At 37.2% G+C, this 16,984-nt stretch overlaps 1 protein-coding gene across 1 annotated transcript in view; it reads right to left on the bottom strand.

Moving 5' to 3' along the window:
• Positions 1-862: 862 nt before the first annotated feature.
• SPAG6 (sperm associated antigen 6) overlaps positions 863-16,984 on the bottom strand; it is a 33,687-nt gene continuing 17,565 nt past the window's right edge. Inside the window, exons 5-11 of the mRNA XM_086466754.1 lie at positions 13,616-13,821; positions 12,574-12,747; positions 10,111-10,263; positions 7,415-7,606; positions 6,090-6,206; positions 3,160-3,305; positions 863-929 (exon numbers count right to left, since the gene is read on the bottom strand). Of these exons, the coding sequence (XP_086322880.1) occupies positions 863-929; positions 3,160-3,305; positions 6,090-6,206; positions 7,415-7,606; positions 10,111-10,263; positions 12,574-12,747; positions 13,616-13,821 (1,055 nt within the window). The remainder of the gene's footprint in view (positions 930-3,159; positions 3,306-6,089; positions 6,207-7,414; positions 7,607-10,110; positions 10,264-12,573; positions 12,748-13,615; positions 13,822-16,984) is intronic.

Genomic DNA, 16,984 nt, shown 5'->3' with positions numbered 1-16,984 from the left:
AACTTTGCTAACAGTGTTCCTAACAGCCAAGCAATTTTCCGCTTTTCTGAGCTGCACAAATTTGCTGCTGACCCAAGCAGAGCTGAACCTCCCAGGGTCCTTTCCTTTGTGCCTGTGGAAGTTCTACATTCACTCTGTCCTTTCGAAGAGGAACAACGAAGCATACACCAGTGTATTGCTCCCTACCTCTACAGTGAATCCTGCCTTAATTAGAAGGACTTTTGCAGATGTTTTCTCTACGATGCCAGGACCTCCACACTATCATATCATGCAGAATTCAGCCCTTTTATCATCATCAGATTGATTATTTCTTTATTTAGCAGCTACTAACATGTTTGGAGACCCAAATATCACATGACTACTTTCTGAAAGGTAGCAGTAGGAGATATCTCAGGGCAGAATGGATTCCATAATTAGAAAAAGCACAGGGGCCGGCTTTTCCCCCCCCCATCAAGCTTGGGAAGCTCTAAACAATATGCAAAGGCAAAAGGGGAAAATGGTTACAGTACTGAGAAGGCTAAAATTTGAATGAGATAACAACAAACCTTTCTTGTGGAAGGAAAAGGAAATGACTGATTCTAAAAAAGCTTCTGTGATAAATCATCACTGCTGCATGAAATTCCATTCATATATGCTACAATATCTCACAGTAATGTTAGAGAAAAACAAAAAAGGAACAAAAACTTAGCAATAAAGAAGTTTATGAAGAACAAAATATAGCCTGCTGGAAGTGCTGAGCTCTTTCAGTAGTTCAAACAGTAGAAGGAGATTTCAGAATCAAACAAGAGTTTCAACAGCTGTATTTGTATTACAGTCATAAAGGCATAAATGTGAAATACAGCTCTAATAAAAAACCTGAAGTTTATAAAACTGGATGGTAATTCTCCACTCTTTCCAGAAGTATCTCGGAATATCCAGGGGAATAATACCTGAAAAAGAAACATTTTGTTTGTGCATTAGACTACAAGGCATGTTCTGTGCTAAGTAAAGAAACACTATTCTTATTTCTATTGATCAGGAAAAAATCCTAGCATTAAACACTGGTCAAGGAATTACACAGTTATTCCCCTGCAATGTTTTAAGAGCCTGCTTTTCAACTTACATTATCATTTACACTTGGAAGTCAGGTTTTCAAAAATATGTTTGGTTTCTTTTAGGGCACGTAGGTAAGTGGCTAGTTTTTAGACAGGTTCAGCAGCCATAAGCATTGTCTTTACTGAGAAATGTAGATGTTAACTTCTTTTGAAATTATGGCCTTTAATAAAAAAGCATGAGTTTACACAGAACCATAGGCTGCCAGACGACAATAGTCTACTGCTGTTCGTCAAACATAAGCATGCACCCCAAAGCTAATGCGAAGTCTGCATCAATGCGAGAGACATTGATTCTGGAACAAAAAAAAATTATCACAATGACCTTCTCTCTCTAATGCCAACTCAAGGATGGAGATTATCCAGTAGGTTTTCATTAGAGTAGGACTCCATGGTGCCATTATTGTCCTGCTGTCATTCAGCTGGTTTTCCACAATGGACCAACTACATGCTTCCAAAATGCAAGCATCACCAAAGCTGCACTTAGTTCTTGTTTTCCAGGTTAAGAGTATCTGAAATTCATTACTGTGCTATTTTCAAAACATATATCTCAGTACATTTCTGGGTTTGCAGCCATGTAAATTGCCATCTCTGAGCCCTGGAAGCTTTAACTATAAAGAGAGGGGAACACACTTCCACGTAACACATGCCTAAAATGTATTCAAGTAGAAATCCCCAATGTTTTCACATTGAAGGAAGATCCATTTACCTTGTTGATTTTCATCTTCTGGATGATTTCTGCATAATGTAACTCTTTTTAAAACACGTATTAGTGTCCTGATTGTAAAGCTAACTTTTCAATTATACACAGTCTGCAAACAGCCTAAAATAACAGGTCTCCAGGACAAACCCAGAGCTGGAGTCTATTATAGCAGCTGTGCCTCAGGCAGCACAACCAACATCAGGCAGTAGCACAAAGAGGCAAGCGCAGGAGATGCTGGAAGGGGCCCTTTTCTTTATTACATCCCAGCCTACATGAGTAACGTTGTTTCATTTACATTGGGGGGGGGGGGGGGGGGGGAAGAAGAAGCTGTAACAAAGGAACATTAATTATATCCAGAGAAGCTTAAGCAAATGTCCTCTTTCCCTCTGAAGTATCAGCTGCAGAATAAAGTTTCTTTATGATTTTGCTTTTACTCATTTGACAGCCACTGGCTTTTCCTTGCAGAGACAAACAGGGCTCCATTTTGCATGAGACAGTTTGTAGCTACTATTAGCCGAAGAACTCTGTTGCTATAATTAAAATTGATGATGTGGATTTTCAGAGCCTGTAGAGGGAGTGCACGAGTACAACATTCTTTTGATGTGTTGATGGAGTGAAGGACTGGTAAATGGATATCTAGAATCTAGGAGGGCATTTCTCTCATTATTACAATTTAGGATGGTGACATTTTGACTGTAAGCTATTTAACAGTGTTTCTGTATTCATTAAGGGCAAAGTTCAACTTGGTGCAGACAGCTGGTGTATGGTCCTTTTATATAACACTTAAGCCTCATGATGAGGCTGGGGGAGGAAGGGCAGCTGTGGGCAGAGCAACTGTGCAGAAGAGCCTCTGGACCCTCTGTACATCAGAGGAAGTTTCAAAGGAGCCTCTGAATACACTAGCTCAGACAAGCTCTTAGGGAAGTCAAGGATGCAACCAAAGATTCACCAATACCTGTATTTTGGAGACCGAGTAATCCATAAATAAGTTACCTAGATAAACTAAACTTCCCACAGACATTCATTAATATGAGAGCGGTTGTGCTGAAGCCTCAGAGTCTGCCTGGGTAGAGCAGGACTGACTTGTCTTCCCAGTTTCCAGCAAGAGCCTGATTATTTGGGCTTTGTTTACAGACAAAGAAATTTGATTCCAGAAACAATCAGAAAAGAGAAAGTGTTCAAAAGTATGTGTCTAGCGGTTGTGTTACCATTGGGGCAGTTAACCAAATGTTATGCTGTTTTATTAAAAATTAAATTCATGTGGAAGTTGAATTAATATTTTAAATCCTTGCTTTGTGTCGTTCCTGTGGGAAAAAAAAAAATCTAACAATGTTGTGTGAATTTTTTAAATTTCATTTTCCCTACCTTACTATTTCCTCTGGATAGCAATTGTTAATAGTATTGATATATTCCTGAAGAAGCGACCCAGGTTCTGCTTTTATTTCTTGAACCTTTTTAAGTCCACCAGTTGTTACAAAGAGACGACGTGCTTTACTGTCATGTGGTAACACCTACACACAGAAAAGTACATTAAAAAAAAAAAAAAAAAGAGTATTTTCTTTTAAAAGGAATCTCTATGCTACTAGGCTCAAATATTGGTTATCTGGTTTTAATTCAGAGGACAGATAAAATGGAACATCAGAGGTACAACATCTGTAATGTCTACTGTATTTTAACACCCAATTGTACAGGAAAAAAAAATCACAAACCAGCCCTCTGTGGTTATAACATAATTTAACATGTACTTTAATATAAGTATAAACTATATAAAAATAATGAATTGAATATTTATCTTTATATAAATAATATTTCTTGAGTTATTCCTACAGAGACAGTAAGATTGTGGAGATTTAAATAGATAATAAAAACAGAACACTAACATGGAATAGCAACAGCATCTGTTCCACTTAAACCAAGTTATTCAGGTCTTTTATGTCAATTCCCACAGTTTAATTGCAGAGCAGAATTTTATATCATTATAATGATCTAGTATAGATTAGTGCATGAAAACAATTCTGAGAATTGTTGCAAGTGAACAATGCAGCCTTGAAGCATTACATGCTACTACTAAATTCCTAGATATTAAAATCCTGCAACACACTGTGTAGCCATGGAAGCCTTTTACAAACACACACACACACACAGAGCAAAAATGTGAAGTTTGTGCAGCCAAAGGGGATGAGAAGCAGAAATGATCACACAATACATTCTGCGCTCCCCGAGTGATGCCAATATGCAGCTCTGTCCAGAGGATGGGAGGGAGGGAGGTGGGGGCTGGGCTAGGCAAGGGAGAATGACAGCATGTAGTCCATAGGCCCACAGGGCTGCAATAATATTAAAAAGAAAAAAAAAAAAAAAAAAAAAGGGTGCGGGTGGCAGGGAAGAGAGAAGGATAATGCAAGATGTCAGCTACATCTACAACAAAACCAGACTGGTTTAAAACCAACTCTGAGAGTTACATACTATGGGGGCAAAAAGCATTTTGTAAGCCTTCACACCGGGCAGACAAATCAAGCCACAAATTTGACTGTATCTCAGTGTAAAACAAGAGCCTCGAAGTAGGAAGAGATTGCCTAAAAGGGTGAAGGAAAAGAAGGATGAGATTTCTGCTATGCATATAAACAAACAGCCTCCATTTCTCTGGTCCCTCTAGGCTGTACAAAATCAATAGACAGGTGAAAAACACCAGGAGAGCATAGAGACTTCTCCCTGTTATATGCTCCATAGAATGGTCAGGAACAACTGTGATCGTTTCATTGTGGGAACTGAAAAGAGGGCTGTTTCCATGTATCTCCCACAACAAGAACTGCCATGGAGGAACTAGAAAAGATACAGGATATGGACCTTTCCCTGCCTTCCTTCTCCATGCTGTGACTCCAGGCTGGATACGACAGCAGAAAACTCTCTTGAAAGAGGCCCTAAACACAGACAGCACCTCTGAAACATAGTCCCTTCCCCCAGTCTAAACTGAGACAGCACAGAATTGCACAGACCCTGAAAACAATCACGCTAAAATGCCACAGTCCAGCACCAAGAACAGATAGCATCCCACTCTGAAGCACAGCTCAGAAAGAAGGCTTTTACTGTGCTATAAATAAGGCTACATAAGTAATACTCCACAGGGCTAAGAATAGGAAATTCCCAAGCTATGGTACAGGAGAGAAAAATGCTTTTACCACAGAGAACTTATTTTTAAATGTATACTTCAGAAGGGCAAATGCTAGACATAGTTCGTTTAATACAATGTAGGAGAAGAAGAAAAACGAACCAAAACATCAGCTGATATGAAGGGACCAAAATAATTTCAACAGCAAACAACATTCAAATCTATACACTGGGTAATCAGTTACTATGCACTCAGCTCATTAATAGCTCCAGTCAGCACACAGAAGCAAAAGGCACTGGATTCTGTGCAAACCTCCAATCTGTGTACAGACTTAGCAAGAAGACAGGACAAACCTAAGCATGGCAACGTACTTAGGAATCTGCACTACAAACCGTACTGCTTCAAGATCTGTGATAATCAGAACTGAGTACCAAGCGTGTTTTACTTGGCCATTTCCAGAAGAACATCTCACCGAGAGAGCCTGGTACCCCCTGCCAACAGATTACACTGCAGAGTATTACATAAAAGACAGTCTGCAGTTTAGCAGGATTCCCAACAGCTGGTGAACATTGCAGACACCAGAAATTTCCTGATTAGTAAGCAATTACTTAAATAATTTGCAGTATTTTGATTAAACTGTACCACTTTTTACATGCTGCGCTCAAATCAACAATGTAATTAACAACACTTTCAAATTTTGAGCGGGATGAGAAAAGATTTTGGATTTTTACATTTACTTAATTGAGACTGAAAATTAATGAGGATAAAAGTGGTGAAGCCTTTATACTCTACTGTAAAATACCTAACTTAAGTCACTCCTGTACAGACAGCCTGTACTTTATCTAAAACAGATGCGGCTGGGATTTATGTGATACATTGACTCAGTGAAAATATTTGCACGTGAGTTAATATTCCACTCAATCTCAAGAGGCAAGGAAGAAAAAAACACCTTGCTTATAAGCAACTGTGTTCCCAGTCTTAGGATGAATTACGGCAGGTTCCAGATGAAACAGTATCCAGCTTTATCAAACAAAAGAACATGACGCTCCAGAAAGCTTCTGCAGGGAATGTTGGAGGAACCTGAGAAAACAACTGAGACCTTTAGAGAGGTCTCATCTTTGGAAAGACAGCTTCCTTGCTAAATGGAAAATAATTAACATATTACTCATCAAGCAGAGCCTTTTCTTACCTTACTAAACTGCCCAACAATATGTTTCATAATATTGGGAGGGGCATCATGCAGCAATGGTTCAAGTGCTGGAAGATAGGTGCATTTCTGAAGGATGCTCTTTAAGGCTTTTTTAGTCTATTGAAATGCAAAATAAAATTTCTCTAGTAAGACATCAATGAAAACAACACAAATTCATGTTATCTATCACTGAAGTCTGAGCAAAAAAGCAAATTGATCAGAATTCTGCATTCAGAAAGAGCATTTTCTGAATAAAAACTATGACATCTATCAGGTCACCTAATGAGTAATCAATTTTCTACTTAGGTTTATTAAACTTCAAAACCTACAGTGCATCATATTCTTATTATGTTACCTATGGTCAAAATAATGGCAATTTTCCTTTGACAACAATGGAAGCAGGAGTAGACCCTTTAAGTAAATTGAAGTACCATAATATAATAAGAAAGCTAAATCAAAATACATTTTAAAAGGTTGTATTTTAGAAGTGGCTTACTAGGAGACTGTGCTGGTCTGGGATAGTAAAGCGCATTACTGTCCAGGCAGGGAGGGAAAGAGAGAGTGAAACAGTTGTACATCAGTGCTTAGCTGTTGAAAACAGTCTCAATGTTGACTGCTACAAGCAGTGATGACCTTCTTGGGTAGGATTATAGGTACAGCTGATTAGGCCTTGATTTTGGTGACCACTGAAAATGGCTATACAAAAGTTACTTTACAGATCTGGAACATTATACTTCAGTGGTATGATATGGTACAACATGGGAGACCATATCCTGTCCTATCGTACTCTTCAGTTGGTTCACTTACCGTGACCCAAAAACACATTTTAACAAACTGCAACTCTACTAGCTCCCACACAAGGAAGGCCCTAAACATGAACAGCTGCATGTTTTCAAGAGCAGGGCTTTGAGTATTTGTTACAGTTTTATTATAATAATAAAAATGTAAGAGAATTTACTACAAGGACTGTAATATTTTGTACGAGCGCTTATACTTCCAAAAATTTAAAAAAAAAAAAATTAGAAATCAGTTGCTCACAAGAAATTATAGTATTTATGGGTGTGTGCAACCCTGTTCTAAGCTGGGAAGAAAATAACGAACTAGATTGCTGTGGCTGCACCATATGATTTGGTATGTACCATATGCACACCCATTAGGACCAGCCAGTCCTAACAAATGTCACACAGCCTTCAGACACCCTACACCCAGGAAATCTGTGACTCAGTGAACATCAATAAAAGCACATACCATTTAGTAGTTTTAAGCACTTCTACCTGTTGGTTACAATAAATATCTCATACTGCAGATGCTACAAATATACTTGCTTTCATTTGAAGATCTTCTGAACTGTGTGTGTCCATATACATAGCAAGCAGTGTGGGTAGCACGTTTGCTACTGCAATGGCACGTGCATGCTCAGGAGTGTGTCTTCCAACCTGTCCCAAGGCCCACGCAGCTGCTGCCTTAATATGATCTTCATGTTCTTCTATCAAGCAGGCACACAGTGGTGGTATTCCCTGTAGCATTAATCAAAAGTGCAACCTTTACAAATCTATACCAGGGAAGGACAACTTGAAACTGATACAGATTGTTAGAAAGTGTTTCTTTATTTACACTCTTCTTCTAAATATATAGAATAAAATGATTTAATATCTTTTATATTAAGTAATTAATATAACTAATAATATTAAAAATATAGAAATAAAATAAATATAAGAGAACACATGCTAAGGGTGGCATTTTTACAACATCATGACTAGCAAGAATTTTTAATAAACTTTAATAAATCTATTTAAAGCAAGACACAAACACATTCAGTGTTCTAAGTCAGAAGGCAGTTTGAGCTAACACACAAATTTAACTGATAAAAGGAATGTGTGACACAATTCAGGCTGTACTAAGAGTAAAGGCTTCAGTTTTATCAGACTAAAAATAAAAGAATTTGAGTATTTATAAATCTATGAAAGCAGTTTAAGACCAGAAGGGCTCAATCATTAAGTCTTTTTTTTGTTTATCCACAGCACTAAATTTCAACTTATCAACCTCTTCTTGAGTCCAGTAGTTCACGTTTGACTCATCCAATCACTTCCAGAAAGGTTTCAATTCTTGATCTGAAGACATCAAGAGATGGAAAATACCTCACTCACATCCAGCTGTTACTGAAGTTCTTCTGGTTCAGGGTCACAGTCTTTAGCCTTTCTCCACTGGATTATGGAGCTACTTAGTAGCCAGTATTTTATGCCAGGATGCTTCAACAGGAATCATTTCATACCACTTTAGATAAGGGAGGCTACCAAACCTCTAACTAGAAAACCTTCTTCTCTGTCCCATAAATCATTTTTTAGTCTTTTCTGCACACTCTTTGGGTTTTTTTGAAGATCCTTTTCAAATACAGACAATAGAACTATATGCAGTAGTACTAAAGATAGATTAAAGATAGATATTCAAGATAGATAAACTTTTCTTTTCCAATAACGTTTCATCTTCCACTCTTTAATACCACAAAGGACTGAATTGTCTTTTTTTTTTTTTTTATGACTGCACTGCAGCGAAAGACCACAATGAAGTGTTTGTCCAGTATGACCCCAAAAATCATTTTTCAAAATTCATCCTTTCCAGGATACAGTACTGTGGAATGGAGCTATCACTTTACATCAGAATATCGTAGATGTGCAACTGCACATGGCTATGCCACATACCTTTGCATTTCTTTCAAAGAATTTGCATTTCTTTCAAAAGGTTCCAGTTTATCAAGCCCTGTCCTGATCACTATGTACCACTCCACAAGCTTAGTTTCCCCAGAATCAATTTTTTTTTTAAATGGGTTTTTGGTTTATTTGGGTTTCTTTCATGGATCATTCATTAAAATATTTAATTTCATGAGAGTTTGCACAGGTCCCTACGAAATCTCTCACTGCACTCCCATTCAGTTGTGGTAGCAACCATTATTACCGTTCAAAAATTTATCACTTAGGTGCTTCCTCATGAACTTAATCCTGGATTCATCCCACTTAACATCAAGCACTCAACAGCAGGAGCGTATTTACTCTAGGCATTCCTGAAAGTGCAGAGACAGAGACACAAGCAGAGAAGAAAGGCCTCCAGAGAGGGCAAGGAAAAAGTGCCTATTTCATTAGTTTTCAAATGCAGAACAGCATTTTTTTGATCACTCCTACCTTCCCTGCATACTTATTGATGTTACGTTGTAGCAATTTCCATTTTTCAATTTGCATTCCTACTAGAAGACATTTCTGTTCCTCCGTTCTCATTGTTTCGTTGTTTCCACTCATACAGTATATTTTAAATGACTGACATAGTGTGAAAATGGGCCAACAATGCCAAGTGAAATTACTTCCTTCCTCCTGTCATTAGCATTATTCACATCAGAACATTGTCAGGCGCTAATTTCACCTATTGCGAATATTCCAAATTCTCCTCTTCTATATCATTGCCCAGCAGAATTTATTTAAACCTGAAAATCTATAGCTTATCTCATTTGAAATGTCACTTGCACCGCTGAATCAAACCATAGTACATTAGAAAGAGGTCTTTTCAAGTCTGAAAATTTCTGTTGCAAGACTACTCTAGCAGTACTAGCACAGTCATGCTAGTGCCATGAAGAATGTGCCATTAAACATTCTTGTTTCAAAAAGGATTTTGATTTAGCCACAAATATTAATTTTAAGAGGAAACAGACCTCAGAAATTCATCACTGACTTATTTTCTGCACCCATGCAATTGCAACACAGAAAAATCACGTGCTGTAATACAAATGGATGCTCACAAACTAATTCAGGACATTTTATAAAAGGTTTGACTTCATAAAGACACGCTTTGATCAGGTTACCACATAATTTCAGCCACAGCAAGCAGCAATATTAGGAGAAACAGCAAGAAACAATATTCGTCAAAAGCAAGTACATAATTCTGTCACAAAATACATTCTCTGCCTATGTTAATTTGTATCTCTTTCTCAGAATACCGCTGAAGAATTACAGGAAGCGACAAAGTGATAGCTAACCTTGGAGACAATCACTGCCATTGACAGGTTCTCCGAATGAGCTGCTACATAACCAAGCATCATGATGCCAGGCAGTCTGACAGTCCCTCTGCAGCTGCCAATACAATCAATCACAGCAGCAACTCCACCTGCATTTACTATAAGCTGTGAAAGCTGAAAAGATAAACGGAAGAGATTAGGCACTGTGAAGTATCAACAGGCATAAAGCACTACATTAGAAAGGTCTTTAAATGTATTGCTCCTGATTTACAAATAAGCTGGAATAAGAGTCACGTATCGTACAGACTTTTGGGCACTAAGTGCAGCATGAAGTTCTCAGGGATTAAGCTGTTTTGCTACTCTGTTTTTGATTGACTTTACTGCAAGGAAATCAGGACTCTGAATTCTTGACGCTGACATGACATATTCTCAACTCCATTAGTATATGCCAAAGAAACATGGAAGTGACAGCCTAATACACAAATGCCCTTGAAGACACGTCTACTGAGCCAGATATTCTTTCATACTAGGGCCTGCTCATTCCCAAGCCAACATCCTATATTCTGTGCAGGGACAGGGGGAAAGGTCCCCTCCTCCTCTCACCTGCATTCTAGATACCCTCTGCAGCATAAAAGACTTTGTGGATTCCCCCATGGAGGCATGAAGCCAAAGACAACAGTCATGGACGTTCAAAACCAACTTAGACCACACCATTCTGCTGTGTTAAGGTCCTCTGAGGGGACACACTTGATGGGCAATGGAGTTTGCTCCAGAATGCCAAATTATATAGCCTTGCTTATAAATTACAATCAAGCTACGCGACATGTTTCTTTCCAAAAGGTATCACTTCTCACATTACTTGAGGGACAGTAGTAGATTATGTATGATATTAACAGTGCAGAGAATAATTTCATATTATGACTATTTTCTTCTATCTTCTCAAGTATATCCCATTTTTCCCAAAGACTCCAATGCAAAAGAAATATGGTTTTAAAAGTCAAAGTTAAATGAACAAAACTGAAGCATGTGTATTTCCGATCCAGTTGATGTCTATAAACATGAAATCCACCTTTACCTTAGAGTGTTTAAAAGGGGATTGTCTTATTCATGAAACAGCTAGGTGAAATCTAAAGTTATTACTCAGGGAAAAAACTGTTCACACAACTGTGAACTGCAGCCAGTGATGACCAAGTCCTACGTCTGGGCACGGCCATGTGCACTTGGATGCACAGAGCTCCTGCAAAGATACACTCCCTGGTGCTCTGACCCTTAGAGCTGAGATCCAAAAGCCACAACACTCACATGACCCACATAGCCAGCTCCTCTAGAAATACCGCTTGCCAATCTGTCTCTGCTGCAACACGTGTTGCTTGAATAGAGCTGCTCAGAGACAGACAGAGATCACTGTCACTCTGAAGTCAGACCTGGATTGTGACTTCCCACTGGGAGTCACCAAGGTACTTCTTCCAAGCTCCTCTAGCAAGCTGCTAGAATGGCCAATTCCCCTCGCATGGAGGATCCTGTGCCAGCAGTCTTGTGAGTTTGGCCTCTGGCTTCTGACTCCAGTGCCCCCCTTTGATAATGACAATTTCTTCACTTTTTTGGAGAAAGCGAAGTTGCATTGCTCATGACGTGCAGAGCGAAAGCAGGAAATGTGACAAGACTCCAACCTTTAATCACCAGCAGCTTAAAGACTAGCAGGCTGAAGAAACAGCACAATATTCATGTTTAAACACTTCTCAGTTGTTAAGCTAGGATCATGATTTTGAAACGGCTGCGCTCAGTATTAGCATGTTCCACAAAGACGTTGCACGTATTTCATTCCAGAGTCATATTCAGAGCCTTTTAATTATCTCTGTGGTCTGACAGATTAACATACTTATAATTATTTGGTTTTGCTATTTATTTTGTATCAACTTGGCCAAACATCCCCACCTTCCTGCACCAATTATTGGCAAAAACAGTGCAAATGCTGAGACTCAAATTACAAACTCAAGCTAATGAAAGACACTGCCATCAGTTTAATAATAAATAAGAGAATTTTTGACCTTCATTGTCATTGGAAAAATAATTAAAATGTGATCCCTGCACCCCAGATGATTTTTTAAAAAGACACGCACTTTCTATTATTGTTACAGGATGATCTTGTCATTTATTAGCTGGTATCATGACTTCTGTAGGTCTTTTCTCAAGATATTTTTAATATCTAGGACTGACAATACTGTCAGCCTAAAATTCCCTCTCTGCACAGATATCTTATGGAATGAAGTAGCTAGTTATACATCATATGATTCCCAGTTTCCTAACCCAATTCACATTCAATACACATCTCATTTCAGCAAGCATTTCCATATTTTTCCAATGAACATGCCAAACAGCTATTTGCCCTCCCTTTCGAAAAGCAAATGACAGAATAATCCTGTATTTTATTTAAAGTGTAAAATCTAATGATATGACCTTGCATTTGCATTTTCAAGGTTTTACCTCAGGCGTATGCTTTGCTATCTCTCTAATTAAAGTTGCACCATTTTTCTTGACATATTCATCTGAGTCCTTCAGGCATGTGAGCACAACTGGGAAAATTTCTGCTTCAACCACCAACTCTGCAAGATCCACTGAATGCTTTGCTATTTGGCTTAGAGCTGACAACACCTGACGCTAGTAAATAAAAATTGTTATAACATCAATAGTATACAAACATCCCACAACACACACTCCTCCTGCACACAAAAATCTATTGCATCAACGAAAACAAAGCAGGATAGGGAAAACAATTACGGCTATTTTACAATTCACTGAGTCAATTCATGCACGAATATAATGGCACAGAACATTTGCTGGTTCCTGAATAAAAGTTTCTGCTTTGTTTTATCCCATTCAAGCTTGCTATGTATTAAAAGATAAAAAAATATATATACCATTTAAAACTAATTTAAACTTTAGTGAAATCTATAGAAAGTATCTTTATTTGCACAAGTTTGCACTGTCAGACCTTATATTAAAGAATTTTTATCTATTTGTTTGAAGTGGCATTTTTATGTTGTCTTCTGTTTCTGCTAGAGTAAGACAGGAAAATTATACTAAGAAACAAATTTTTTTGTCAATTAAACTCTAGTGATCAAACCTTCTACAACAGCTATTCACATCACGTGAATACAAATAAAATACAATAATACATTTAATATTAACTATATAATCTTAAGTATGCAAAACCTTTTTTGTAACTGAATTGTGCAAATTTTATCTATTAAAAATATCTGTTGCATTCTTCATATACATTATAAGCAAAATAAACATTCATACTATCCACTTTAAAGTTTAGCTGTTCCTCACAGAGTAGCAGTTTTTATCCAGTAGCTACATGTGTGGATATGTTCAGAACTCTTTGTCACTAACTACATAGGCACATTTTGTTAACACCCAAAACAAGAGCTTCTTAAATAAATATGCACATCACTGTCTTTGATTCAGTATCAAGTAATGACTGGTATCATGGAGATTTAAAAGAAATAATTTTTAAATGTACCTTCAGTTTAGCATCAGGGTTCAGGATCATCTGAGCTAAGTGAGCGATAGCTCCTGCATCCACTACTGTCTGTGCTAACTCTGGAGAATGCTTTGAAATATCACTGAGAGTTGAAGCAGCAATCCTTTTCAAAGCAATTTCTGGCTCCTGGATACAGAGCACTAAAAGAGGAACAGCGCCTGCATCCACCACAGCTTGTGACAGTTCTGTAGGTCCAAGGAAAGTAATTAAGTGAGTATGGGTGACTGACCCTTGTGCAAGCCATTTTTCACCCTGACAGATACAGCAAAGGAAAAAGGGGAGGGTGTAGTTCACTGTCTCGACATCTGCATTTCAAATCAGCCTTCCTGGTTTCATAAACCATGTGGACCAATCCACAACTGAAAAGAATGCAGGTCAATAGATGGACCCCCATTTACATGCACACATTTGAGGTAGATTAGGCTGAAATGGTTTGTTATTCTGTTTTCTTTTTCTTTTTTTAAAGTAAGCAGATGTCAGCTGTTTAAACCCTGGCTATTCTACACTGATCAATAGGAAAGCATTTTATGCATGGCTAACAACAACACAGAAAGCCAAAGTACCAAAATTTTACCAACCACCTAATTAGAGAGCATTTTACCATCTTTAAATGATAAGCAGATATTAGCATAGATCAAATGCTAAAAACAGAAATATAAAAAACATACATAAGATTTATTTTGCACAATAGATTGGAAAAATGGAACTTGCTGATCAAAACTAGGCTCTGCTACCATACATGGGAAAAGACAGAATTTATACTTTAATCACATGAAAATGTTATTATACACAACTAGACAAATGAGAAATATCAGTGGGATATTGTGTGTCTGAGATTAGTACAACATCCTTAACTAACTGCACTTTAAAAAAAAAAAAAAAAGAAAAAAACAAAAACCAAGCATATGATTAGCTGACATGGACAAAAATTACACTATTAGAAATTCATTAGCTCTCTCCGTGAATGCAGCATTAATCACAGTCCTAAAATACGAGTTACTGGACATCAGAAGCAAAATTTATACTACAATCAAGCTATGCTATTTTAAAACAGTGTTGAAAGAGTGGTAAAAATCATGGGGGATTCAATAATCTATTAGGTTCTTAGTTTAGTTTTGCTACACCTTATTATGCAGATCCATTATTATCTTTAACATTTATCTTGACTTACAGTACCATGGCAACATATGGCTGTTGTATTTCAAGACTCTAACTTAGCTTTTGATTTATAGTCCATCCATAAAGAGATTTTCATACTGAGAAAAATATAGCATACTTCATTAAATATACATAGACTAATACAGTTTTTCATTAAATCTGTACGTCATGTCATTATTACGTTGTTAATATCCAAATAATGTTCCTGACCAGATTTGTTTTCAATTAGTGAGTTATAGCCACACACTCCAACACATGTGATAAGTCAAATATTTACTCTATATGTTATTTTATTATATAATATTTTAAATGAAGTATAAATATTACCTCATAAAATCATAATAAATAATGCAGTAATTTTTAAACTAATACAAAATTAAACCTTCAAGGTTCTCTTTTCAAATAACTATTTGACTGAAAACGTAGAGTGTGCATCCTCCAAATACACACAAATCATAAGATTTCAACAAAACCCATATGCTATATCTTCAGTTTTACGAATTTGAAATTAAATGCAGCTGAAACATCTGAAAGCAAACCTGAAAACTAGCTAATCAATAGAAGTGGTATAGGCTACACCTACACTCAGCTTTTAATGGAAAAAGCCATACTTGATTTCCTCAAATTGTATTTTGATGCTGTACACTGACCAAGTGGAATACATCATGAACTACTGACCAACAGTCCAGATTAATCCATCCAACTGTGCCTTAGAATCAACTTCAGAGCAACCAACCCAGTTGCTTCCACTCTGCTAGGAAATGCTAATATCAGGAAAATCATGTCAAGAGGGACAGGATACTCCTAGAAGAATGGGTTTCTTTGATGCCTTATAAGCTGAAATCATGAAGTTTAAGCAGGGAGAGAAAGAGCAATACTTTAATGTGACAGCTATGCCAAGGCATGCAAAAGTAACCATAAAAGTTGTTTTAAATGAGCAAACTAAATCTGATTCAATTTAGGTCAGCTCTTGCTGTTAGAAGCCTGATACCATTTAAATTCCAATGGTTACTGTTGGTCATGGTTAGTTAAATGGTTGTTCTTCCAGTGGCATTTATAAGGTTCATGGCTAATAACTTACCACACTGAGGCTGAACTATGTGTCAGACAGACAAGCAGTAAACAGACTGTCAGAAAAACCAGGAAAGTAAGGGACAAAAGAAAATATAGATCTTCCCATCACATTCCCCTGCAAACGCAGCCCAAAACTAAAATTCTAAGTATTAATAATTCTATGATAATTGTAATTCCTTTTTAGAGAAAAGAGCCTCAATTAACCTTCCCACTTGGTAGAACATTTTTAATTCAGACTACACACCACAGGATTCATGCAACTTTGCTATCCAATTACAAAACACAGACAGAGATGAAAAAAATGAAGGCTAAGAAAGACTTAAAGGAGAAAATACAGTTGTCAAGAAGAAATATTCAGTCAAAGAAAATAAAAGAGCTGGAACAAATTACAAAAGGACTTTTCTGAACACTATGCCAAGCCTGCATTATAAAGGGCAAAGACAAGACCAACAGCTGAAGAGGAGAAAAACTAATTCATAAATCCCATTTAATTCCACAGAAAGTTATGAAAACCCTGGGCTTGGAACTTCAGTTTGGGGTACAGCTCAATGAACCTGCCCAACTGCATGATGATAAAGTAGGACTTCTCCCTCCATGAATGAAAGTAGGAAATGTCTCTGAGCATATAGACTCAAAACCCACTGTAAATTAGTTACTTTTGTCCAGAACAATATAAGGAAGACTTTAGCAAGTGGAGATACTTGCAGACACGAAGACAGACTGACATGGAGGTAGCAGAAAGACTGATAGAGAAAGACTTCGGAGTTTGAGAGGTCACTAGTTCAACTAGAAGTTGTACTAGAGTTGTAGTGATTTGTCTTAATACAAAAGTAGTCATCAGGGACCAAGAAAATAATTCAAAGTAAGTTGAGGCCTAGTCGTGACTTTAAGTGATCAGGAAGAGTTGAAAGTGAATGAATCAAGGAGTCAATAAGATCCTGACTACATACCCACTGAAATCAATGGGAAGTCTTACAGGATTGATCTAAACTGGTTTAAGGTGTTACCAAAAAAAAAAAAAAAAAATCCACATTAACATGTTGGCAATAATAGTATGGATTTAAAAAAAAAGATTAGGGAGAAAAGATACAGGTAAGAAAATTAATGTGCAGGTCA

This window comes from Leptosomus discolor, chromosome 6, assembly GCF_034619465.1.
Source record: "Leptosomus discolor isolate bLepDis1 chromosome 6, bLepDis1.hap2, whole genome shotgun sequence".
Lineage (NCBI taxonomy): Eukaryota > Metazoa > Chordata > Aves > Leptosomiformes > Leptosomidae > Leptosomus > Leptosomus discolor.
Note: the sequence above shows the minus strand (reverse complement) of the source record. Positions and strands in the feature narration are given on the sequence as shown.